This window comes from Natrix helvetica, assembly GCF_964273705.1.
Source record: "Natrix helvetica genome assembly, chromosome: 2".
NCBI lineage: Eukaryota > Metazoa > Chordata > Lepidosauria > Squamata > Natricidae > Natrix > Natrix helvetica.
In genome coordinates this window covers 72,871,985-72,898,562 of record NC_138552.1, presented here as the reverse complement: position 1 = coordinate 72,898,562, position 26,578 = coordinate 72,871,985, and the positions used below count along the sequence as shown (strand labels likewise).

General features: G+C 39.6%; 1 protein-coding gene across 1 annotated transcript; it reads left to right on the top strand.

Moving 5' to 3' along the window:
• The first annotated feature begins 80 nt into the window (after positions 1 to 80).
• LOC309388131 (uncharacterized protein C9orf85 homolog) lies at positions 81 to 23,719 on the top strand. The gene is made up of 4 exons (XM_081945172.1): positions 81 to 330; positions 18,112 to 18,218; positions 20,051 to 20,164; positions 22,062 to 23,719. Exons 1-4 carry the CDS (start codon positions 229 to 231, stop codon positions 22,201 to 22,203), a joined length of 465 nt encoding a protein of 154 aa, XP_081801298.1. The 5' UTR covers positions 81 to 228; the 3' UTR covers positions 22,204 to 23,719.
• The last annotated feature ends 2,859 nt before the right edge of the window (positions 23,720 to 26,578 follow it).

Genomic DNA, 26,578 nt, shown 5'->3' with positions numbered 1-26,578 from the left:
GGGCGGGACTTAAAAGCCTCTCTGACCGGTAGCCCTCGGGAGCCAACCAATAAAATTACATCTCTCGGCTGCGTGCTCGTCAGATTTCCTGGCAGGAAGGCGGGATCTTCTTCATTGAAGCCAATAGCAGCCGCTCTGCCGCTGGAGGTAACCTGAGGCGCTTCAACAAACCTCTTCGCCGGATGTGAGGAGCCTGTTTGCTTCCGGGCGAGGGGAGAAGCATGGAAGATGAGTTCGCAGAGAGGGAACGTATCCCGGACGCGAGCTCAACGGCACCAGAACGCTCAAGGCTTCAGGAATGACAAGTACGACTCCAGCGCCCAACGCAAGGTATGAGGCCGGGTTTCTGAAGTCCCCCCCTTCCTTTCGGTCTCAGTTCGGCAGATCTCTTCGTGAGTCGATCAAATCTTTTTGATCCCTACTAGTTTGTTTGTTTTTAATTTAGATGCGCAAACCCCAAACTCAGAGGTGGGCAGTTTGTGGCAACTTTATGACCTGTGGACTTCAACTCCCAGAATTCCTGCGCCGGCTTGTCCACAGGGCGTAAAGTTGTCATAGTTGCCCACCCCTGTCCAAACTAGTTGAAACAGTAAGGGGATTTCCCCTCTCTAGGAGCGTGGACTGCAAAAGAACTTGGAGTTTCAGCACTTTTTGAAAATAATTAGGAGGTTTTCGTGTAGTTATTTAAGAGTGAGAATGTGTGTGCCCTAAGCAGCTGCTAGAAATCTTTGATAGCACCTGGTAATTTTCTGTTTTAGGGCACGCACGTACCTTCATTAAGATGGCAGAGCAGCGTTTTTTGAATACACTTTAAATACTCCTTACTTTAACCACCACTTACAGAAATATGCTAGAGTTAAAGAAAGATGCTGCATTAAGCTTAAAGATAGAATTTGGGTGTGGTTGGTAGAATGGTGACCCTTACTAATTTATAGTATGCAGAAAATGGGAGGAAGTTGTTTCACTAAAAAATCGAATTATGCACTTACTTAAGCCACTAATTGGCCATCCTTTAGAAAGGAATCAAAGCATATTAAATAAGTACACATCAACAAAATAACCACCTTTGCAAAATCATAATTGTAAAGTCTATGTTTTTGTTTACCAAATCAGAGCAACTTCCTATAATGATAAAGGGATAAAAACAATGTCAGATTCAGTCTGGATTAGTCAGATTTAAGCAGTATTAAAGTCAAAAGTGCACTAATAATTTAACCCCTGGTACATTTGAAAGGACATAGGTTCAGTGGATATAATCTGGATCTGATCCAATATAAATTCATAATGGCAGAATGGTACAAATACTATAAATATCAAATTAAAATTGAATGGCCTGTAGAAACCTGGAACAGTAAGAAAGTTTATATTAGGAAGAATATCATGTAAAAAAAGTTCTCTTCAAATCCTGGAGATGTTTTGGGGATGGTAGAAGAATGCTTTCAAGAAAGCCCCTGACCCTGATCGGGAGGCTTATTTGTTAATCTTAAGGGCCTAAAATTTCAGGCATAAAATGTTACTTTTCTAAGTAATGAATAACATTTGTGGGGAATAAAACACAAATATGACTATAGAATCTGTACAAATGTAAACCATTAAACTTTGCAATAGCTAAGTTCATTTGCAAGTGTTAGCTATTTTCAAATTAAATTTCTCAAAAGTAATGACTACCATGCTTTTTGGAGTATAAGACACGTGGGTGTCCCCCCAAAATAGTGGGTTAAAATTGTGGTGCATCTTATACACTGAATGTTGTTGAAGCCCCACCTACCTGCCGTCCCCACCATTCAGGCGTTTTCGGTCTCCACGCATTACATTTTCGGCCTCTACACGCGCCATTTTAGACATGTTCAAGGCTGCAGGGATCGTCACAGCACATCGCTGCCAATCACCCACACCTGGAACTGGCTGAAAATGTGACTCATGGACGCCAAAAATGGGGCATGTGGAGGCCAAAATCACAACACATGGATGCCAAAAACACAATGTGCGGAGGCAGCAATCAGCAGCGATGTGCGGAGGCGATCCCAGCAGCCTGGAATGGGTCTAAAATGGAGCTTGCGGAGGCTGAAAACACAACGTGAGGAGGAGGCGACGGGTTCTGTGACCCGCGCAGCCTGGAATAGCTGATTGGCGGTATTCCGGGAGGCCGATTCAACCACCAATCAGCTGCTTGTGCTGAATCAGGCAGCGATAACGTGCTGAGGTTGACCAGGCTGTTTGCTGTTTGCTGCAAGGACTCTAGCCAGATGAATGCCAATGGATGCTGGTAGGCAGAGATAGAATTTTTTTTCTTGTTTTGCTCCCAAAAAAAGGTAGGTGTATCTTATACTCCAGAGCGTCTTATACTCCGAAAAATATGGTACTTACTATATATTTCTTTCTAGCATCTAATTCTAGACAATTTTTAGTTTAATAGGAAAAGATAAATATTTTTAGTTTATGTATTAGGCCTGAGAAATATAACTTCCCTGTCATTGACAGTCATGTGAATTAAAGCAATTCTTAGACACACTGAATTTTAATCAGAAATAAGGAGGTTGGAGTGCCAATCTTTTTTTTTTAAGTCTTACTGGTTTTCAGTAGAAATGGAAGAATAAAAAATGACTATAAAATAGCAGGTAGCAGCATTTGGATGACCTTATGTGCGCAGAGAAATCAGAACTGGTTCCTACTTGTATAAGAGATGATAAGAAATATGTGGGCTCTTAGTTAGAGTAGGACGTAGAAAGAGTATCCTAGAAAAAAAGGCAAATTGCTTCTGTTGCAAGGTAGTTCTGCCAGGAGTTGGGCTCTGCTCAAGCGTATCATTATCTGTTGTAGGATAAGAGGCTGAGAATGTATTGTGAGATTAGATTAGATAGTGAAGTCCCCTTCAAGATGTTACAAAGAAGTATGGCTGTGAACCCAGCCTTTGTATTTGTTAACAAGCACCCTGACAATATATTCATCGCTGTTAAAGGAAACAAACTGGATTCAGGAGAATTAGAATATAGATGCCATAAAGCATATATATATATATACATGTGCATTCTATATCAGTATATGAACAAGTACCATTGCTTTTGTTCCAACTAGAAATAAAGTTTGTTTGCTTGCTTTCCCATCCTGCTCTCCTTAGCAGAGGACTTTTTAAAGCCTAATTGGATTGGTCTGTTCTGTATTTAGAATGAAAATGGTTAACTGAGGTAGATGAATGAGGGCGTGCATAACTAGGATGTGTACAACTGCTATATCCAGAATCTGTTACACAGTCCCTTAAAGTATTGTGCAATATAACTGTAGCTATTAGATGAAAATTGGCTTTCTTGTTACAAATTAACTGCTTTTTCCATCAGGGCAAACACCTGCCTATTACCAAATTCTGCTTTCCATTTCCTATAGACTAGATGCCTATAGGAAGTCTGAAAATAAGTTATGAATTCAAGAACCCTTTGCTGCTGATCCATAATAACTAGAATACACCACATGCTTTTGATTTTGAAAGCAGTAAATATTATTTCTTTGGTGAGTCTGTCTAATCAATTTAAAGCTGCTGTATTTTATGGTAGGCAGTTTCAATTATGTAATGTCAGAAGTACGGTATGTGTTTATCTGTCCTACATCTGACATCATTCAGCTTCCCTAGATTATTCTAAAGTCAGCTATTTATACTGCAATAGCAAAAATTGTGTTATTGTATCTTTATTTTGCATAATTTATAAAGCTGTATCACATTCTGAAAATGATAGAGGAATATAGGTGTTACGTTATTGATGCCCACTTTTATGTAATTTGCTGATCTTGAATGTATGTTAAAGTCCATTAAAAGATATTCTGTCCCTTTTTCCAAAAATGCTTTATTTGAGCAAGAATGTAGTAGCCAATAATAATGTGGGTTTTTTTCTGTTTATTATTCACTACTGCATACAGATGCGCATGATCGCTGCACTTTAGAGAAACAAATATTTGTGCACTGGAAACAATAGCCCAGTTTGGTCATACTCCTAAAGAGTATTAATACTGGAAGAGCCAGTTTTAGCTTTGTGTTTAACAAGTAACAAAGGTGGAGTGTCATAACCTATGGCAAATAAAATAGGTAGTTTAATTACAGAACAAATGTATACCTAAGCACAATTCAAAAATAGCTGTACGCTAATGTATAAATAATTCCTTATTCACCTTTATTGCATTGGATTTTCAGTCCTTAAAATAAATAAATGATTTGTGCACTGGAAACATTTAAAGGAAATGCTTGTGTTGTTGTTTTTACTTTGTATAATTATAGAAAGGCAGTGAAATGCATCTATAAATCTCAAAGAAAATACAGTCACCGATACGGAACAAATATTTTAAAAGATAAAGAGGAGAGTCATTGTGAAATATACTTTATTAGTCACAGTTGGCCTATTTACATTTCAGTTTCCTCCTATGAGTCAGTGATATGGCACTACTATGCCCTGCTTCTAATGTTTATTTTTAAATTTTCTGTTCTTGCATCTTTCTAATGATACAATTCACATATTTTTCCTCGTGTATTTGCAGTGGGTTATTTTCCTGTGGCAAATAGTTGTAAATAATAGTTCAAGAAGGGTATGGCGGACCCAGAATTATGGCTATCGTTTAAAAAGTCCTGACCATCTGTTGCTCAAAATTGCTGTGTACTAAATGATAGTGTTAGAAAAACAAACTGATGTGTGATTATCTAAGTCCTTAATTAGTCTGTTTCTCCACATGTTTGCATATTTTAGTGGTTAAACCATTTCAACTCAGTCCAAATTCGTGTCACTTTTACTCTTAAGGTCTACTGTACGGGGAACAGAGCAGGAGAATAATAAGATATTGATTTGATACTATGGATGCATTGTGTAGAAATAATTTTCATCTCTGCTTAGTGTTTCCAGACTAAACTAGATCAGACCAAACTGATAATAATACAAATAATGACTTAAACTATAGTATACATAATCTAGCATGCTACCCTGAATTCCTGTCTCATGTATCATAACTGGACTTTGGGTGAAACCTGGTATCATATTAGTTGATTTGGTTTCCCAGTGGGTCTTCATTTCCCTTAATTCTACATCCCGGTAGGTCTGCTTTTGAGACATGGTAACAGTCCAGAATATATTTTGGGAATGAATGGGAAATTACTTGGAGAAAGAAATGCTTACTTCTTCAAATTCCATTGGAGAAATTCCGTTTATAAATAGATGCATGGCTTGAATATTATCCTTTCTGTCCTGCTAAGGAACAGAGTATGACTTCTGTTGCATGCTCATGTGATAGTCAGATGTTTTGAAAATAGCCTGATGCAGATGTTAACTTCTTACACTATTCTTGACTTTTAGAAAAAATAGGAATTTGGCTTGTGGCTTCATAGAGAATCATAATCATTTCTGATATAGATTTTTTTCCTTTTGGAGTATCAGTCAAATCATGGCATCTCCTTTGCATATGTGTCTGCCTGATATCTTCCTTCATATCCTATTTTATTTGTACTCTTCTCTTATGTACATATACGCCCAGACAGGGATAAGCACACATATAGGCAAAGTGTTATTTTTCAACATAAAGATGTCGTAATTAATGGAACAACCTTAATCCTTTTGTCAGGGTGAATATAGGTGAGTGATTGAGGAGAGGTTAGAAAAGCAAAGGAAGAGAGCAGATAGCAGCAGTCTTAAACAGATCCATTGACTGCATATCTTGCAACCAGTAGCTCCGCCTAAGTCCGGGGTGTCAAACTCAAGGCCCGTGGGCCAGATCAGACCCGCCAGATGCTTAAATTTGGCCCGTGGAGCCACCCTGGAAACAGCAAAGGATCAGCCTGCAGTTCCTCTGCCAACGAAAATGGAACTTGGGAGGACCGCGCAGTCTCCCAGGCTCTGTTTATGCTTGCAGGAGGCCCTTGTGGCCGAAAACGGAGCCTTGATGAGTGACATCGAGCTTGCCATGCCCCCCTCCCCCCCAAAAAAATCAAACACAACCCTGGTGCAGCCCTCAATGAAATCAAGTTTGACACCTCTGGCCTAAGTGATTAGAGATTTGAGAAAAAGTGTATTTGATCCTTCAAACAGATTCATCTTAAATGAATCCTCTGTAAATGAAGGTTCAAAAGCTGATATTAAAGATACTTTATTGAACCCTGTATATTTCTTGCTTTCTCAATCTTACTGAAGTTTTGTCAGCTATGAAGATACCACATGAAGAGACCTCTTGCTCCTTGCTTGGAATTTTTGGGAGGGTGGGGAGATGGGGGGAGTTGATCTTATTTGGTATTGTGAGTGTGATAGAAAACTTTAAAGAGAAAACTGGTAGTTCAGGATTGAACTGTGGGGTCCTTAGTGCTCTCTGAGCTTGGTTGTTTCCTTGCAGACATTTCATTACAAACTAGGGAACATCAGTATGAGTGCTGATGTTGTCAAGCTCAAAGAGCATTAAGGATCCGATCCCACAGATAACTCTAAAATTGGAGGATATACAGCTTTTATAGCAACTCTCTTATCCATCTTCTTCTTCTTTTTCTTTCTTAACTATATGAAATGTTTCAAGGTCAAAAAGAGTAATAATGGCTGGTCCAGTTTATTTAAAAAACAAAAAACAAAATCAGGGCTTTTTTTTACCTCAGATGGAAAAATCTGTATTATCTTACTCTGATCTTTACAATGTCTTGTAGTATTGTGCATGGTATGTTATTGGAGCGTTATATATTACTATTTATATTGGCTTGTCTTGATAGTATGAGATTATATATATATATTCATCAAATTTCTTAACTTTTAAAATTTGAGAAATCAGTAAATTTATCCTGTAGCTTCTACCATTAGAGTGGAAATAGTTATCATTCTTCATCCCTGTGAACATTAAAATCTTAAAAAGGAGAATAGACACAGTAATGGGAGAATGAAATTAACACATGTAGTATTGATTCCTTTGAGTGTGAAAATCAAGTGTGTATGTGTAAAACCAATTGAATACCTGATCATAATTGAGTCCAAAATTTCCATTGCTAAGATAGTTGTTAAGTGAGTCACACCCAATTTTACAATCTTTGCTATGACTGTTAATCAAATCATTGCAATGTTAAGTGAGTCATGGTTATTAAGTGAATCTGGCTTCCTCCATTGACTTTGCTTGTGAGAAGCCATCTAGGAAGGTTGCAAATGGTGATCCCATGACTCTGGGACTCTGGGACAGTGATATTGTCATAAATAAGTGTTAGTTGCCAAGCTTTTTGCTCACATGACTATAGGGATACTGCAATGGTCATAAGTGTGAAAAGTTTTCATAAGTCATTTTTTTTCAGTACTGTTGTAACTTCAAACAGTCACTAAATGAATGGTTGTGTAAGTCAAGGACTAGTGGCAAACCTAGCTTCCAGATACAGGTAAAACAAAACTGGATTAGGAGTTAAATGTCAAACAGGAAACGAGTCATAGCTAATGCAACATCAGCTTTTATTCATTGTCTCACATGGCATTGCCTGGAAATCTTATAAATAGCAGCCATGAAAATCTACAGTATGAATCATAGTTTTGTTTTATAATTGCCATATTTCTTGTTTTGTTGCAATTAAATAATGCATTTTGGCCTTTCTATAGATTCTGGTTTGACAAGTTGCATGATTGACATTTAAATAGCTGTTGGAAAAAGTATGCAATCGGTTTAGAACTGCATACATTGGGCATGCCTTTTTGCATTCCATATATTCAGATATTACAGGCTTGACTATTTAGCAAGAAACATTTCCTTTGTCAATTGTGATCTTATAGTCCACTAGCTGGATACCCGTGCTTCGCTACGAAACTCTAAGGAGCCCCAGGCCTCTCCTGAGTGAAGAAGTGGAACTGAGGTAACGGAATGTGAGGCAACTGGCAGTTGGAACAGAGTTCTTTTCAGGTGGAGAGGGGGTTGGTGTCATCATTTGAATACAGTTAATACAATTTGACCCAGTATATTTAAATATTTTTGTGCCGTCTTTTCATTTATTTTTATTTTTTTCCAAAATAGGAATATTATTTTTAAATAATTTGTTAATATTATTAACAACATTGTTTCCTAAATATTTAAAACATTTATAGTTTTAATTTATTGGATGCCTCATTCTGCCCTTTAGTAAGCGGGTAAAAACCCTTAACTGAGTTTTTTGAAATTAACCAGTAAACCTGGTGATTCTATAGATTTTTCCAACTCCAAATATCGTAGATTTCTTTCATGTCTTTTGAAGCATGCTGATGATCTCCCAAAAGTATTAAAATTGTCAATGATGCTAATGTACTCCCAGAAATACATAAAATAGTATATTGCAGCGATGGCGAACCTTTTTTGGCTCGCGTGCCACAAGTGGGGGGGAGCGCAGGTGGGTCGTGTGTGGGCGTGCCGCACCCATAATGCAATGTGCGACCCTCCAGTGCGCAAGTGCACACAACAGGCGCGACCCCCCCCCATTTTTACATGCTTCCGGTTTGCTCGAAGGGTCGTTTTGAGCACTCCGAAGGCGTCAGGGAAGCCTCCGGAAGATCCCTGAAGCCTCCGGGGGGCCTCCGGGGGGCGGGGGAGGCTCTTTTCGCCCTCCCCAGGCTCCAATAAAGCCTCTGGAGTCTGGGGAGGGCGAAAAATGGCTTTTAAAAATGGTGAACTCAGCTGGCCAGCGTGCGCATGCGTGCTGGCCAGCTGACAGGGCAGCGCCTCGCGTGCCCTGACAAATGGCTCCACGTGCCACAGGTTTGCCATCACTGGTATATTCTGTTATTTTTAATACATAAATTAATACAAAACACTTTTTAGAGAAAGAAGAGTGATAGACTTACCTACACATGTTTTCCTTTTTTAAGTAAATTAGGGGTAGATGTCTTCATCCTGAAACATTTAGTGGGGAAATCAGTGATATCATTCACAGATTTGATTCAATAATTTAATAAATTTGTATAGCTACCTTTATTCAGGATGATGTCGATCACGGGTGTCAAACTCACGATGTCACATTGCTGTCATATGACATATCACAACGTTTTAAATAATTTTGCTGTTTTTGATTTATAAACCATCCTTAATTGTCTAGGGCAGGGGTGTCCAAACTTGGCAACTTTAAGACTTGTGGACTTCAACTCCCAGAATTCCCCAGCCCCGGCTGGGGAATTCTGGGAGTTGAAGTCCACAAGTCTTAAAGTTGCAAGTTTGGACACCCCTGGTCTAGGGCATCCATCAAATTGATGTAGGCTGTTTAAAAGTTTGACAGATATCATGGCTGCAGGTTCCTATAGATAACTTTAAATTTTATTATCATTAAAAGTTTACTGGCTTGCCCTCCCCCCACAAAAAAAGGATTAACCTCTGAATACTTAGGATGCATTTGAAATAATATGGGAAGCTGTCAGTGTTTAATTTATTTCAGTATTGTCAACTCTGAGAGACCAAGGCTTGAAGCACTTAAGTGGCCCCTGTCATTTACGTCTGCAGTTCACATTTTGGATAAAAGTACTATCACCTGAATATTAGACTTCTGCCTTTCAAATGTTGTACTCATATTCATTACCTTAATTATACTATAATACATAAGTGAGAAAAATTCTATGCGTTTCTTAATTTTGTCATCTGTTTCTCTTACCACAATTGTCTTGAATAAGATGTTGGGTTTGGACTTAGTTGAAATTCTTAACTGACTGGTAAATTCACATGGTGCCACTCGGATCAATGGGAATTATTTTTACGAAAGAAGACCAAAATCATGCAATAATAAGGCAAATACACTATGTTTTGTAACATATGTCCTTGAGTCTGGCAACCCTCTGGGTCATGTTTGAAATTCATCCACTAGGGGGCCATGAGATTAGAACCAGGCTGCAGAAATGGACGGCGAGTGCACGTGTACATGTATCCTCACTTGCACGAGCAAGCGGGCAAGTATGTACACCTGAACTCCATTTGTGTGAATGGCAGATATGCGGGCCTGCTGCTCGCGCAAATGGAGCTGCACACGCAGAGCCACCCCCTCTTCTCCCTCGCTCCACCCCGCCACTCTGCAAAGCTGAAAATGTTGGGGAATTCCATGCTACATAGCTTCCTCCTTGGAAGTGCTATAGAGATTTTAATCCACTTACTCATGATTATACACACATCAAATAATAAAAACCACAAACATGAGTCTTGTTATTCTCTGGTAATAATTAAAATACTCCACCACCAATCAGCTTGGAAACAAAATGTAATTGTTAGTCTCTAGAGCAGTGTTTCTCAACCTTGGCAACTTGAAGATGTCCGGACTTCAACTCCCAGAATTCCCCCAGTTGAGAAAAACTGCTCTAGAGGCTTGTAAAAAAAAAGGCACATTTTAACCACTTTTCAAAAGGTGACTAACGTGGTTTATGCATTTTATAATGCAGGATACTTAACGTATGAATGCAAATCAAGCTGATATTATGCAATTTAACCTCGCAACCTACTTAGAGTTATAAGAACAGCCATTACCAATATTCTTGAGAATGTTGCCATTTGTGAACATATATGTTTGTGAAACAAAGGTCACAGTTTGGAAAGTTGTCATGTGTCACAAGGTAATAGCTGGTGCATATATATAGAAAACATGGTCTTGCAATTAAAACTATTCTGGCTATACACACAGCGTCAGTCTGTACCATATGAGGATGTAACAACTACACAGAACAATAAAAATTATCTCTACAAAATTTAGCTTTGGACTTTACTCTATAAAGCTCAATAGATTGAAATCAGCATCTTGAATTGAACTTAGAAACTTATGGGAAGTCAGGGCAGCACTCTCAAAATAGTTGAATCATCCTGTAGCTATGGTATCAGCAGGTGATACATTTTGTACCAATTGCGTTTTTCAATTAGTCTTCCAGGGCCACCTGAAAGAGAGTTTACTGCAATAATACAAGGCTTGAAGTACATCTGACTGTGTTCACATTTCTCTGTATAAGCACATCTTATCTGGCAGTGCTAGCAGAAACGTATGCATACATATATAGACAAATGAAAAATTTCAAAGCCTTCCACAGGACAGGGCTGCTTTTATGATATCAAATAGATGTGTTTTGCTATTTTCTACTACACTTTGCAAAGCATGTGTTTCGAATGCTTTGCACAGCCATAGCTTTTGGTTCATAATAACAGATACGCAGATGAAACAAATGTGTTGATTTGGAATTCAGACCACACATGTTCAAATCAAATGTCACTTGGTTTTTTAGCAGTTCACCTGCTATTCACTGACTTTCTGCACATATAAAGCTATTGTGTGTTATTATCAATAGATATAGAGATAGCTAACAGTGGGACTGTTAAAGCATTTTTTCTGCTTTCCTTGCCTAAAAGACTCACGTTGCATATCCCTATGGAACATACTTCCTAATCATTCTGAGGAGTTTCATAATTTCCCTCTTCACTCAGTTCAGTCTCTTCTAATTCAGACTTACGCAGTTCAGGGACTCATTGCTCTCGCTATCTCTTCATAATAGAGGACAGTCCACCATAGGCCCTTAGATGTAGATAGAATTCAGGAACGTAAGGTTTCGTTTCCTTCCTCCCTCCCTCCTGCCTGGACAAACTGGCCCTGCAGTTTTCTTAGAATAATTTCACAAGTGGCTTGCCATTGCTTTCTTTCTAGGGCTCAGTCAGAGGGGCCCTACTGGTTTTGTGCCTAAGATGGGACTAGAATTTACTGTCTCCTGGTTTCTTCACCACTACACTAGACTGTCTCTTCGGGTTTTTCTGTGATCATGCTGTTTCCTAAATAAACTTTAACTTTAGTTTTTTTTTTCTGTAAGCATCGGAGCAGAGGTTATATTCCTAACTACATTGTTAAACAATTATTTCTGCCACATAAAGCTATTTGTTGCCCAGCAATAAGCTATTGGGCCCAGAGCAGAGAAAAGTTTAAAGATGATGAAAAAGAAGTAGGGTTTTTTGTTTCAGTTCACAAGTGTTTATCCGTCTGCAAGAAGGACAGATCGATAAGGCAGGATGGGCAGTCTCTAAGGAGAGCAGACAATTGAGATGCTGAACAACAGGATGCCCTCTTCAGTTCTGCAGTTTAATTTGCCCCTTTTCTCTTAAGATGATAGTGATTGTGTCCGCTTCCCAGAGCTATATATATGTGAGATGGCAGATATATAAATGTAACAAATGTAATAAAATAAGCATGTACCTTGAATCCAAGTTAATATCCTTTGCATTTGTTCTGTGCTTTTTGTATCAACGAGATCTGAAAAGTATTACTCCTCTTTCGCTCTCAAAACAAGGAGTGGAGTAGAATAAATCCTACTTTGGGCTTGAGTAAATGTCTGCCAACAAATTGCCGATAGGATTACTAATGTATTCAGCAATTTATATAATTTAATAGTTAATGTAAGGATTTTTTTTGTCACTTCTGCCACTGCCTTCACTTTTTTCTTAAATTAAAGCAGGAAGGGATATTCATTAACACACACATTTCTCTTCAGGTAATCTGTGGGAACTATGTGGAAGGTAGGGACAAGGTACGGTAATATATTTTTCTATACTTCTGTCTGTCTTTTCATTGCTTTCTTCATGCTTAAATGGAAGAGAGTTGGCTGATGTCTTACAGAAAGCTTTTGAAATTAGGCCAAGGACTGCATTAAATTAAGCTGAATGCTTTCGGTGGCTCAACAACTACTCATTGCCCTTCCCTGGTATAGATCCAAATGATGATCTGGTATCTTCTTGGAAAAAAATAAGAGTAACTTATTTAGTTCAAGAGAGAAGGGGGAGTGCTCTGAGGTGGCTTCCTCAGCCATACTGACTAGGCGTGCTGGGAATTACAGTTCCAAGAATCTGAAGGGCACCAGATGAGGTAGTTTTTTATTGTATGATGCACAGTCACGCACACAATGATTTGGTGGGTTGGGTTTATTAGTACTAATGACTCTTAATGTCTGAAAAAGGGACACTCTCTTGGATAATATGATTTTATCATTTGTATACAGCATTAGATTTGTGTATGCTTGATTGCTCACAAAAATCGTAAGAAGAATTTTTAAACACAAACAACCCCACACTTTAATTTTCCATTGAAGAAAATGTGTATTTCTGTATCTGAAATATGATGAGCTTCAATCCTCAGAAGATTCTTAATTGCTATAAGTTTCAATAATTCAGAAGTAGTATTGATCGTAGAGATAACACTTGGACTCCAATGTGGGCAAAGCTCTGCCTTTCTTTGGAGACAACATGCTATCAATCGAACTCTAACGTCATATCTAAATCAGCAGGTTAAGTTCAAAGATTACTTTTTTATTGCACGTTGTTGATCACCAGAATTACCAACATTGTCTTCAGGAGCCAGAAGTGGAAAATTTAAAGAAAAAAAGAATCTTTTGAACAACTATGGTGAAAGGGGGGAAATTAAAGAAAAATCGTAATGAAAGTCATAATGTTCTGAAAAGAATGCTTTTGATATAGATTCACAAGTTTGATTAGATAGTACTATAAAAAAATCACAATAGGAAGAGTGTTGTTCTGTGTCGCTTGTTCCACTTGAGATAGTTTAGGCCATCAAGGGAAGCTTGATGATTTATGATTTCTTGAAATAGTGTTGTAAACATATTGCTATTTGAATAAATACATCGTTAGTTACTAACAAATTCAACATCTATAATTTAAAAATTACCTGTTAATCTTGACTGAAGATTATTTTGGGCAAAGAAAGCTTACACTTTTGTATAAACCTCTTGATTTTAAAATTAGAATAGCCGCCAGGTTCTGAATTATACAAATCTCTTTTATTGCAGTGGAATTGGGCTGATTATAAAAAGGTAAAGCACCGAATAAGCTAATGGTCATTACAGTTTTCCAGTGGAAGAGAGGGAGTGGTCACGTGTGGGTATTCTCAAAGCCTGATTGGTCCAAAGACTGAGAGTAAACTTCTTAAATACTCCTGCCTTCCATTCCTGCCCAGTTTCCTCTCAGTCTCTTGGTCCAAGCACTGTTTGAGATTGGTTGTTAGGTAGGAAAGTGTCTTTTTTTCGTTTCAATTGAATTGTTAATTTGGCTAAATTGGAGACTTTAAATTTAAACAAATTCCAAATTGCAGCTGCAGCCCAAAGGGACAGTCCTTTCTGCCTTGGGCGGGCGGGGAGGGCCCCATGGGGTGCTCTTCCTCCCCTCCGTGGGCCAGGAGTCTTTGCCCGATCCCCGGGACTGCGGGGTGCCATACTCCTAGGGGCGGCTGGTGAGTGAGTCCGCGCCTCCCAGCTGCAGCTGAGGAGAGCCGGGCCTTTGGGAGCGCCATAAGGAGCATTCAGGCGGCTGCCACGTTTGGCACTAAATCGGCGAGGCGCGAGTGGCTTGGGGAGTGCGCGCTAGTGCCGCGGGTCCCCCAGAACTCTTACGAGGCCGCCTTTTCACTCTGGAGCTCCTGGTGGGGCTGCAAGGCCTTCCGCAGCACCCAGTGTTCCGGCGCCAGCGAGCTGCCTGACCCGGCGGCCATTTTTGTTGGCACCACATGTGCGGAGCTAGGCCTTGAACCGTGCGGCCATTTTGAAGAGGCCTAGGCCGGAAGGATCGGCCCTTGTCTGCCAGTCACACTGGGGGCCCAGGTTCCAGCGGGACCGACAGAGGCTTGCTTTCCATCGGCCCGGGCTTCAGGACACGTAGGTGGGGCAATGGAGGAGAGCTCGGAAATCCATCAGGGCCAGGCAGAGGGCCCTTTGGTGGAGGATGAAGGGCTGGGGCAGGTACCTGGGCCCAGGGAGCCCCCCCAGCCAGGCCCTTGACCTCTCATCGGCCCTTGAGGTCTACTACGAGGGAGGAGGCCAGGAGGCACAAGGCCCTAGAAAAGACTTTTGCCAGGGCTGAGCAACAGGCTAAGTCAGCTGGGCCTACTTCCACCAGCAGATCCAGGTCACCACTCAGGCCTGCTTCGGCTCGTTCCTCCCCTAAGGGGTTCAGCCATTCTTCTCCCTCAGCCTCCCCAGCTAGATCCCGTAGCTATTCTTGATGGAGGGGGCATGCTTTCCCCTCGGTTTCCCCAGGCTCAGGGAAGGATAGCTCTGTGGGCCCTTCCCCTCTGGGGCTCATCATTCAACCCGTAGATTGGCACCACGAGGTCCTAGCTCTCATAAGGACATGGATGACTTGGAGAACTTCCCTGAAGGGATCAAAAGGCTTATTGTGACAGCTATCTCACGGGGCATTGCCCAACGGGACAAAGGTTCCCACTCCTCCAGATATCCAGAGCAGGTGGCCTATGGGCCTTCTCTATGCCTTCCCCCCCATCCCCCTGATTCCGGGGACCCTCAGGAAGGTGGTGGTGGAGAAGGCATTAGTCATCGTGGTGGCTCCTTATTGGCCCAGGAGGCCCAGGTTCGGGGATCTAGTCCAGCTATCTGCGGCCCCGCCGTGGCAGATTCCGCAGGAGGAGGTAGTCCTGCGGCAGGGGGTCCTGCTTCACCTGAGCCTCAGTGGCTCCATCTGACCGCCTGGCTCTTGAACAGCGACTCTTGAGGGTGGCCAGCCTGTTCTCCAGCGTCATATGCACCATCAAGACTTCAAGGCGTCCATCAACGACCCAGATTTACAACTCCACCTGGTCGGCTTTCGTCAAGTGGTGCACCCCGCTTGGCTTTTCCCCTGAAGGGGCGATATTCCCAATGTCCTGGACTTTCTGCAGAAAGGACTGAATGGGGGTCTGGCTGTAAACATTCTGCGCAGACAAGTGGCAGCCCTGTCTTCGGTCTTGGGGGGCGGGGGGTCTTCCTCTCTCCCTCAAGTTCCACTGATCAAGCGTTTTCTAAAGGGGGTGGCTAATCTCAGGCCTACACCCATTCATAGGTTCCCTATATGGTGTCTGCCCCTGGAACTCCAGGCATTGACGGGTTCCCCCTTCGAGCCTCTCAGGTCTGTTCATCTGAGACTTTTGTCCCTTAAAGTGGTTTTTCTAGTGGCGATTACCTTGGCCTGGCGTATTTCAGAGCTAGGCGCCCTTTCATCCAAAGATAACCTTTGCCATTTTCACCAGAATAGGGTGGTTCTTCATCTTGACCCTACTTTTCTCCCAAAGGTAAACACCCCTTTTCACATGGTGCAGGAGGTCATCCTGCCTGACTTTTGTCTGGGCCTGTCTTGTGATAGGGAGAGGCTCTGGCACCGTTTGGACGTGCGTCACGCCCTGCGCATTTATCTCCGACGGACCGCGGGGATTTGCAAGTCGGAGGCATTATTTGTCTCCTTCCAACCTGGGCCTTTGGGGGCCAGGTTGTCGTTGGCGACCCTTGGCTGCGACAGGCCATCCTGGAGACCTGTGGGGCGGCGGGTCATCCCGTTCCCTCGGGATAACTGTCCATTCCACTAGGAGTGCCGTGACCATGGCAGCATGGGCCACTAGGGCTCCCTTTGAGGACATTTGTCGGGCAGCTACTTGGGCATCTCCGACCCCCTTCATCCGACATTACTGGCTGGATTCGTTTGCCTTGGCGGAGGCATCATTCGGTCAGAGGATCCTGCAGAGGGTGGTGGCCGATTCTCCCCTTGGGCCGTAGTTGTTGATTTTCCCTCCCTGGGACCGAGCTTGGGTATGTCCCACACATGACCATTCCCTCTCTTCCACTAGAAAAAGAATGTTGGTCTTACCTGAACGTGTCTTTTCAGGGGAAGAGAGGGAGTAGTCACAACCTGCCCTGTTGAAGTGGGGTGGGCCCAGGGTTGTGTTGTGTTGTTTCAGTTCTGTTGTTTGCCTTCGAGGAAACTGGGCAGGAATGGAAGGCAGGAGTATTTAAGAAGTTTGCTCTCAGTCTTTGGACCAATCAGGCTTTGAGAATACCCACACGTGACCACTCCCTCTCTTCCCCTGAAAAGACACGTTCAGGTATGACCAACGTTCTTTCTACATGCCATACAAAAAAATTAGACCTAATATTGTGCTTTTAAGGCAAATGTGAATGTTCAAGCTTTTTAAAAAGTAAACTCCCATGCCATATGACCTTCTTTAAATTCAATCTGAGGGTATTTTCAGAAATGGACTATAAAATGGCATAAGATAAGCATCTATGTATAAACTCAGAAATCTGACTTAGAAATTCTGGTTCAGAAGTACCAAGTCCTTTGGCTATAATCCACATAATTACTTCAGATATATCTAGTAACTAGCTGGATACCTGTGCTCCGCTACGAAACTATGTGATCGGGCTTGATAAATCGACACTTACTAATATCGACACTGAAAATTAATGAGTAGTTATGATCGGCCTCTCCTTCTCTCCCTCAGGCTTGCCCCACAGAAGTCTCTCTTGTCTAATCCCCCTTCTTTCCTCAGGCTGGCCCCATTGATCCTCTTCTATCCCCTTCTCTCCCTCAGGCTTGCCCCACAGAGGCCTCTCCTATATTATCCTCTTCTATCCCTCAATCTAACGCCTTAGCATCAGAGCGTTTTTCAGGTGGGGAGGAGGAGTAGAATGTCTAAACTCCCAGCCCGCAGGCCGGATGAGTCACATGCTGGCCATGCCCATGCCCACGCCCAAATGGCAATTGGAAAAGAGTTTTTCTGATGGTTATTTCAAAAAATCCTTTCTTAGTGAGCAGATGCCAAGAGGAACATATGAGCCAAATTTCACGTTTGTAGGCTTTACAGTTCTGGAGATTTTGTGATGATGTGTGAATGGTATTTCACTTTTATATAGATAGATTATTATACCTAGGCTTGCTTTTGGACGAAACCATATAAAAGTGGCAGGGGGAGAGAAACCTCAGTTTCAAAATAACTTTATTTTATTAACGGTCTCATAAAACTGAATTTATTTCTTACCATGTTGACCTAAAGATGATAAAGTCAAATAATAAATTAATTCTTGCTCTAAAATCTTACTAGGTAGCTTTCTCAAAACAATCCAGAAAATCAAACTCTGAATTTAAACATGATTCCTCGTGCCTGTCCTTTGCATGAGTTAATGCTTAACAAGAAGGCTCGACAGGAATGATAGACTGCTGATATGCTGTAACAAAAATTATGGGGTAGGAAATACATGTTTTGTAGTTTATGTCTAGCAGTAGTAAACTTACTAAGTATTTAAAAAAACCAACCAAACTAAAATTGAATTGTTACTGATTTGAAGGATGAATGTGTATCATTAAATTTGATTTTTCAACTTTTTCTCATAGAAAATCAATGCAAAACACCATGAAGGGCTCTGTCAACACTGTAAGGAGGTCCTGGAATGGCGGGTAAAATTCAACAAGTATAAACCATTAACACAGGCTAAGAAATGGTGAGTAAATTGTTATTGTAATATATTAAAAGCCATAGGGCCAGTCCAGGAGATATAGAAACTTTTAATCAGTTGTGGCCTAAGAGAGGGCAGATCAGACTGTGTAGAGCCCAACCACCCCTTTCTTAAGGGAGCAAAAATACTTTAAGAATCAACTATACAAAAAATATGCATTGTTACGTATTTTTTGAAGCTTCATTACTAAATAACAAGGTGCACCAAGGAAAGATTAGCATAAAACCCTCCTTGCATACTAAAAATTGTAATTAAGCCAGAGCCATACAAGTCTTCCTTAACCTAAAGTAGGTAAATAGTTTAAGTATGAAAATGCCTCTTCAACTTCCACAAGCCTACAGTTTATCAATAAGTAACAGTGATTCTTCCATTTTTTAGGGGCAGTTGAGAAGCAACCTCAGGAGACTATGATTTTAACCACAAAAACAGTGGGAGGTGATCAGTCCTTTCCATGATAACAAAGGAAGCCATTTTTTTGCAGCTTTAAGGATAGTTTTTCTGTGACCCTTGTTTGTTCTAAGATTTTTAGAGGGTTTTTTTAAAATTAAAAAATATATCTAGGTTTTGTAACATGCATTTCTGCCAAGTGCATCACTAGGTGATTCATGCAAAGGAATTGTAAATAACCTTTGAGCTTAACTCTGTTTAAAATGTCTTATCAGTATTATTCAAGTCTCTTATTTTCCAGTGGAAGGGAAGTGTTCAAAACAAGCATTGTGTCTTAATTCAATCCTGTACATAGAACAAAGAAGAACATAACTTTAAGAAGCGTCTGCACTTCATTAGGGATATTTTTTAAAATACTACCAACAAAGTAGTGTGAAAATTACTCAGAGTTGCATTAATGGTTCTTGGCAAGCTAAAAAAGAAATCTGGCAAGGCAGGGACTACTTGTATTTGCTACACATGTTCCTCCTGCAACATGCTTGGCAAGGCCTTTAAACAGATTGGCCTCAAATTCTTCTTACTCCTAGCTTCCCTTGGATTCTTTTCAATCAAGACACAGAATCACTTATGAATAGGATTATCTGCTGGCCAGAAAAATAAAAGCTCTATGATCAGCTCTGGCAGTTTATGAATATGCCTGATATAGTTGTTGCTAAAAAAAACCATAGAGGGACTGGTTGGCAACTGCTACTAAATATTTAAAACTGTCAGTTTACAGTTTTAGTTTCATAGATATTTCAGAAATTAAGTATTTTCTATCAAATGGTAAATATGGCCAGAGAAATGGACAAAAATGTTAATGAAAGAAACACTAGACTAGAATCTAAAACATATATGTCCTGGTATTGTGAAATCCATATCTATAATCTAATCCACATTTGGAAGTAATTTCAAAATTCTTTTTTTCTTGAGTTCAATTTACTCTGTAAGAGATTACTTTACAATGTATGATGAAAATTATTTAATAAGAAGATTGAACAATGTTTGTACATGTGCATAGATATAAGTTCATTTGAAGGCCTAGCCATTGATTTTGTACATCTCTGTATTTGAAAATTGTTGTTGTTGGTGTTTTTAAAATACTTAGAACTAATGAAGATTAATTGCAGATAGATATTTTTATGCACAGATTGAATGTATGGTTTAAGATTATTGCTGGTTACTTTAAACATCATGTATATGGTAAAGTATGATCAGGTGCTACCAGTTTTTGCCAACTGCATAAATAGAAATAAATTGCCATACCATCTCAAAGATACATTGGTTAAGTATATGATACTTGGAAAAGTTCTATTTATGATTTCACAGGTTGCTTTGTGTCAAAGAGCCATATGAAATATTTTAATTCAGCTTTCTTTTTCTCTTAATAGCATAAAATGTCTGCAAAAGACTGTAAAGGATTCTTACCATATTATCTGCAAGTCATGTGCCTGCGAACTAGAGCTGTGTGCTAAGTGTGGAAAGAAGGAAGACATCGTGATTCCGTAAGATTTCCTGTAACTCCATAAAATTATTTAACAATTATATTATGATACCTAATAATTCTGCCTGTCCTATGAGGTCATTAAGAGATGGCCTGTTTAAGATTTTGTCACCAGAGGTGGGGACATTGGGTTAGAAGCCAGGACATTTCATCTGTGGGAGCTGGCAGCAAGTCATCGTGCAAGGTCCTCACTTAATGACTCACGATTCTCACTTAACTATGGGAAAAGGGACTGCTGGGATTACTATTGCTAAACAATCTGATCACATGACATCACCACATCACTTAGTAATGGAAATTTTGGTCCCAATTATTACAGTTAAGCAAGGACTTTCTGTACAGTGTTATGTGCTGCCAGAGTCATTTGATCTGGGTTTCATACCTTTTTTGTTCAAGCTGAGGAGAGAAACCCCTTGTAAACTGGGTATGTACTCCTACACATGGGACTTTCCCTTCTGCTTGGAGTGGAAGTAGAGGCCAGTGCAAATGTAGTGAAAGTTGAGTGTATGATATCATTTTGATTTGAAGTTTGTAATCTCTGATTTTAGTAAAATATATTTTATACATGCATTCTGTACATACATACCTATATTAAAAATTATGTGGACCAGTCTTACATCTGATGCTGAAAACATGATGGCTTTATAGTATAAACAAGATGACAAAATATTGTTTGGATGTTACTGTTTTAAGCAAATATAATAATCAATGGCTGTATGTGAACATATGGTAGTAGGCTTAACATAGAATGCCCTGAGACTTTTACTTCTAGTTTGTGATGTTCAGCATATATGATCTTGCTATGAATATAAAGAGATTCCATAAAACTCAAAGCTAAGAATGGTAGTTGACACCAAAGAAGGCAGAATTAATATTCAAAAGAATTCTAAGAGGCGAGTATATTGTACTGAAATTAATAAAAAGAGAGGTACGTAAATTAAAATTTTGTGTTCAGGTTAGGAAAAAAAATAGACATAAGTATCAGATTAGAAGATCTTGCCTGAGAATAGTATGGTAGAAAAGGATCAGGGTATCTTAATCGACCACAAACACGTTGTGAAACAACAGCTACTAAAAGAAGAAAATTAAAGGAAGTTTGATGGGTTATCAAAACTAACAATTCCATTCCAATCAATATTAGTTCAAATGTGGAATACCCTATCCAGTTCTAGATGACTTAATTTAAGAACAAGTTTAATGAACTGGACTGTGTGTTCAAGAGAAGAGCAAATAGAAAGGTCAGTACCTGAGTACAAAGAGGGTTTTTTTTTCTTTTAACCCCCCCCCCAGGCCTGTGATATTTTCCATTTCATGGGGTTCCTTGTCCAGATCTGTTGTAGCTCCCCTTCAGTGTCTCTGTAATTCTTCAAATCATTCGCATTTCTAGTTTGAGATAAATATTGTTAAGTATTGTTTCTCTAAACCATTAAATAATCAGCAATTTATCATTTAGAAGTTTAAACTTTAAACTTTAAAATAGCATTTAATAATAATATTTTCTCTCCTTTGGTGAGATATACACATATTCACAAAAATATATGGTGTATTTCTACCAATAGCTGACAGCTAAAATTATGGACGGTTTTGCGATGTGAAACACTAAACAGTTTTAGATTTTGGCAGTGTCATTATAGAAGCAGATCGTATCTCTGGTGTCACTGGTGAAGTGCTGCCTTGTACATGAACACTCTAGGTAGAAAAATGTTATGCTTGTATGGGCATGTCTCCTTAGCCAACCTGAGACATTACTTTGCTCTGTCTGCCCCACCAAGCTCTAGGTTACAGTCTGTCCATTCTTACATTAGATTTGTGCCACATGGGGGAATGCATAAAAGTTCCTTTTCTTTTCCTACCAATAATAAAGTCTGACAAATATTATTGTCTTTCTTTTTTCATAGGATTCAGACAAATCTGCAGCATACTGAGCAAAAGCCTTCCCAAAACCATGAAAGACAGAATAACAGAAAAGATGTATTTGAGAAAGATGATGAAACAAATTTAAGTGGCTTGGAAGATGAAGATCTGGATTTACTCACATAGTACATTCAAAACTTAAACTGAAAACTACAGGGATCTAAACGATTTCTTCAAAACAAAGCTTTTAGGCATCATTTCATTTCTTCCTAAATGATTGGTTGGACATTTTTGCTGTGTGTGGAGTTCATGGCATCTGGAAACAGTTTTCACAAATCTTATGATTCTGTTTTCTTCAAGAACTAAATTTGCTTAAACGTTCTGTTGTTAGGATAACTTTTTTATTTAATAAGTTAAATAGCAACAGGTATGGTATCCTATATCTGATTTTAAGGTATTCATTGTTTCTCATTCTTTTCCTGACTCCTGTGCTTTCTTTCACTTACCTTATTCCTTTTGTTTATAAGGCTAACTCCCCATTTCATATTTTTTTCTTCAACAATTGTTGTTTCATCTTTTACATTTATTTCCGCATGTGTAGTACTTCCTCTGCCAAATTATTGTCTTTAAAGAGGTTACAGCATCACAAAATCACTAACGATTTGGGCAGAGCCCCATCATATTAGAGGAAAGCAGAGCTAGTACATCTCCTCGGCTAAGGGCAAAAGGGCTTCACCCATCTTCAGTGGCCACTCATGCTATTGTTTCTCCTCTTGTTATAAGAAATCATAATTGAACATTGGAGGAGCTTGAGCTGCTGCTTCTTTTTTTGCTGCTTTTCTTTTTGCCTCTTCTGCCATTAAATTGTTTCTCCCTCAATCTTACTTTAACACCACTGAGAGTGTAAAATAAGCATTGTGAAAGCATTTTGTAACACACACATACACACACACACTCTAAAATGCATAATAAAACACATAATAAGCAGAGGCCAGTCAGATCCATTCTGTGAATCCTATACCCAGAACATGAAAGAATGTAGCCCTTTTACTGAAAAACCTTTGCACAGTGCCTAAGTACCAGGAGCCCTGGTGGTGCAGTGGTTAGAATGCAGTACCACAGGCAAACTCTGCCTACAGCCTGGATTTCAATCCTGATGGGAATCAAGCTTGACTCAGCCGTTCATCCTTTTAGCCTTCCAGTTAGATAAAATGACACAGATTATTGGGGACAATAAGATGACATTGTTAACCACCCAGAGTGTGCTGTAAACTTCTATGGGGCACTATATAAGTCTAAGTGATAATTGCTTTTGCTATAGTGGCCATACTGATAAAGATAAAAAACATCAAGACAAGTAACAGATCTTTTCTAAACTGTAATTACTTTCATTTGGGAAATGAATTGTCAGATGGGAAAAGGAAACCAGCTGCTTTACAAGAAATATGTTTTGTATCATTCCTATCCTTGCTTTGGAGAAAATTAAAGAAATTATAGTATTGTAAGAGCAGTTTGGATTGTATGTATTGTGGTGAGTTTAAAAGCAGCAATGATGTTACCTGCTTTACATGTAAATATAATATGTATGATGACAGTTTTGTGCCTTGCTTGCCCATCACCACAGCAGACAACTGGAAGCTTATATTTTGATATTGCTTATTTATGTATTTGTTCTAGTTTAATAAATGAATATGACCTTGTTGATGATCAGGGTGATTTCCTGAAGCAAAACATTCTTATAGGGATGCAATATTTGCTGCCAATCTCCACTCTGAAAACCTAATTTGACAAAAGTAGGAAATGAATTTTATGCTGGGATATCAAATATTTTTGTGTGAGTACCACAATAGGGGGAAATACATGATAGTAATCTTCCCACGAAGAGATTCAGTCATAAGGAAAAGGGTGCAGATTTATTTTTTACAACATTCAAGGTTAAGACAAGAAAGAATGGATGAAAGCTTTATAGAGGATGAGCCAAATATGAACTACGGAGAGATTTCCTAACAGTGAATTATCTAAGATTGAAAGAGTCTACCCCTTTATGGAAGTCCCATCACTGGGGGGTTTCAAGAAAAGATTGGGCAGCCATCATCCAGGATGGTATTTGGATTTCTGCAATCCAGATGCAGAGGATTGGACTAGACCACCTCCAAAATACCTTCCAGGTCTATGATTATTTTGTGATCTCTGTTTTTTAGTTGGAGAGTCACTTGGTTGAGTTGGGTGGCTATAGAAATTGAATAAATAAAAATTAATAAATTCTACAAATGTCTGAAGGAACATTCCCCCCCCCCCCCCCCAGAGTTGTGGGGAGAAAGAAGAATTGACAAATGATCACCTTTTTCCATCAGAGCAACACACTCCACTTCATGGAATGGGTCAACATTTGACTCATGCATTTTTATTTCTATTAGATTGTCTCCTTCCAAAGTGAGAAAGAGTGAACATTTCTTAACTTTTATAAAAATCATCTAAGTCCTAATTAGTAAGGCATCATTCCTTATGCAGAGCTGTTCAATGGGGTTTTCCATATATCAGAAACATTTTTTTAAATTATTGGGACCTCATATGACTGAAAAAGGTGAGGGCATGTTAATGAATAGACGACAGTTGCTTGTATTCATGTAGAAGCTAAAGTCTTTTTTTTTTCTTGCCAAGTCATTTCTGAGACATTTACAACCCTACTATTAAAAATGCAGCAACAAAATCAATTGCATTTTACTGCTGTACTATCTCTATTAAGTATTTATATTCCACTCTTGAAATAATTTCCAGTATAGCTTGGAATTCTTAAAAAAAATACAACCATAAAGCAGCAGCATCCAGCTGCTTCTATACTCCATAGCACTACACTAGCTAGCACTACAGAGCCAAAGGAATTGATTTTGGTAGTGATTGGATATACTGTAACTTGGAGCCAGAAGCTAGGCAGATGGAAGTTGTGCCATAATCTCAAATGTCCTTGAATGATTGGAACTGGAGTCACACCAGTAATTGAGGGAGGTTGTCCTGTGGCTGAAAGATCTTTCCCCTTTGCAATAGTTGTTCTCCCGGACAAAGGAGACCAGGAGAATTTATGTCTGTAGGAGGCAACTTGCTATCACATTTAATGCACTTGCTATAGGCCTCATGAAGTAATAGGAAATCAGCATACCAAGAGACACATGGAGACATTCCAACACATCATAGTTGAAGCTTTTGCTGGATATAAGGAGGAACTGAAGAAAAACCGGGGAGGAAATAATGGCTATCAGTCTTGGGGATAGAAGGAACAAGGGATCCATATCAAGTGGTGTGAGCACTCAAGGGGCACTTTTCCTACCAGCCTTTTGTCTTGCAAAGTTCTCAAGGCTTTGTGAAGATCTATCAATCAGATATGAATGCAGAGGTGATTATTTGAAGGAACATAAGCCCGTGTTTCTCATTCTTACACCAGTATTTTAGAGGCCCAGCACATTAGTATCTATGCAGATACATGTTTAGTGTTTTTGTTTTCCATGCTGCCCACCCCAGTTATCTCTCTGCTTCCTAGGAGACTTTTAAATAGAAACCTTACTGAAGGGACAGATTATATCTGGCTTTTAGCTTCTTATCCTGCCTTTACAGATAAGTAGCAACACCACTTGATTTGTACCTGGAAATGAGCCAAGGATCAGAAATAACTCACAAACATTGGTTATCTCTTGCTGGGTTTTTTGCAGGGTTATGACAAGATCTTTGAGGGTTTTGTTAAGATCTGGCTTGCTGATAGATATTAGTTATTGCTTGCTTTTGTAATGATTGAATGCCACTCAGAGTCTGCAAGATAAAGCAGCATAGTAATAGGAATACAAAATAATGCCAGGTTTTGTTTCTTAATCGTGTTTAATTTGATCATGGCTATATTATAACTGGTAACTTGAATGTTTGAACCATGTTGTTGCAGTCTTATGTACCTCATTAGTTTAACAGCGGAGTAAGCGATTGGGGTTTTTGTGATATTATTACATCTGACACTCCAGGATAAGCTACTTAATATAGAGAGAGAGGGATTTGAATCTCCAGAGGCAAAACTAGATTTTAACCACCTTTACCACAAGGAGAACAAACCTAACCTACACTAGTCAGAAATATGGATCTCTTATCAAAAGAGCCTTTGTCTTTCCTGGATTCACTAAGGTTTGGCTGATTAAACTACCTAGCTCCTTACTAATGGCAGGCATGAGTAAAGCATTTCCAGTGCTCCAGTTCTTTTTTATGTAAGAAAAAATAGAACTGGGTGTTATCATCATGGGAATGAGATAAATGCTATGAAACTAACAGATGCAGACATTCCTTCCCCCAAAAAGAAAATGAGCTGTGAAATCAACAATCCTTGGAGCATTACAAAGTGCTCTCAGTTGGAGCCTGCCAGCCTACCCAGGATATAATTTAGCGGCTGGTACCAGATGCCACCAGGATAATCGCTCCTCTTCTCGTGGTTTAGGGTATCTATTACACTGACTGAGGCATTTTCTGGGCCAAATCTTGGCCTGAAGTCTGATTCTTTTTCTGGATCATTTTCAGTCAGCCTTCAGAA

Coding starts and splice junctions, on each gene's coding strand:
- LOC309388131 (XM_081945172.1), top strand. CDS start 229: ATGAGTTCGCAGAGAGGGAACGTATCCCGGACGCGAGCTCAACGGCAC. Junction 331..18,111: donor ACTCCAGCGCCCAACGCAAG/GTATGAGGCCGG, acceptor TTTTTCTCATAG/AAAATCAATGCAAAACACCA. Junction 20,165..22,061: donor AAGGAAGACATCGTGATTCC/GTAAGATTTCCT, acceptor CTTTTTTCATAG/GATTCAGACAAATCTGCAGC.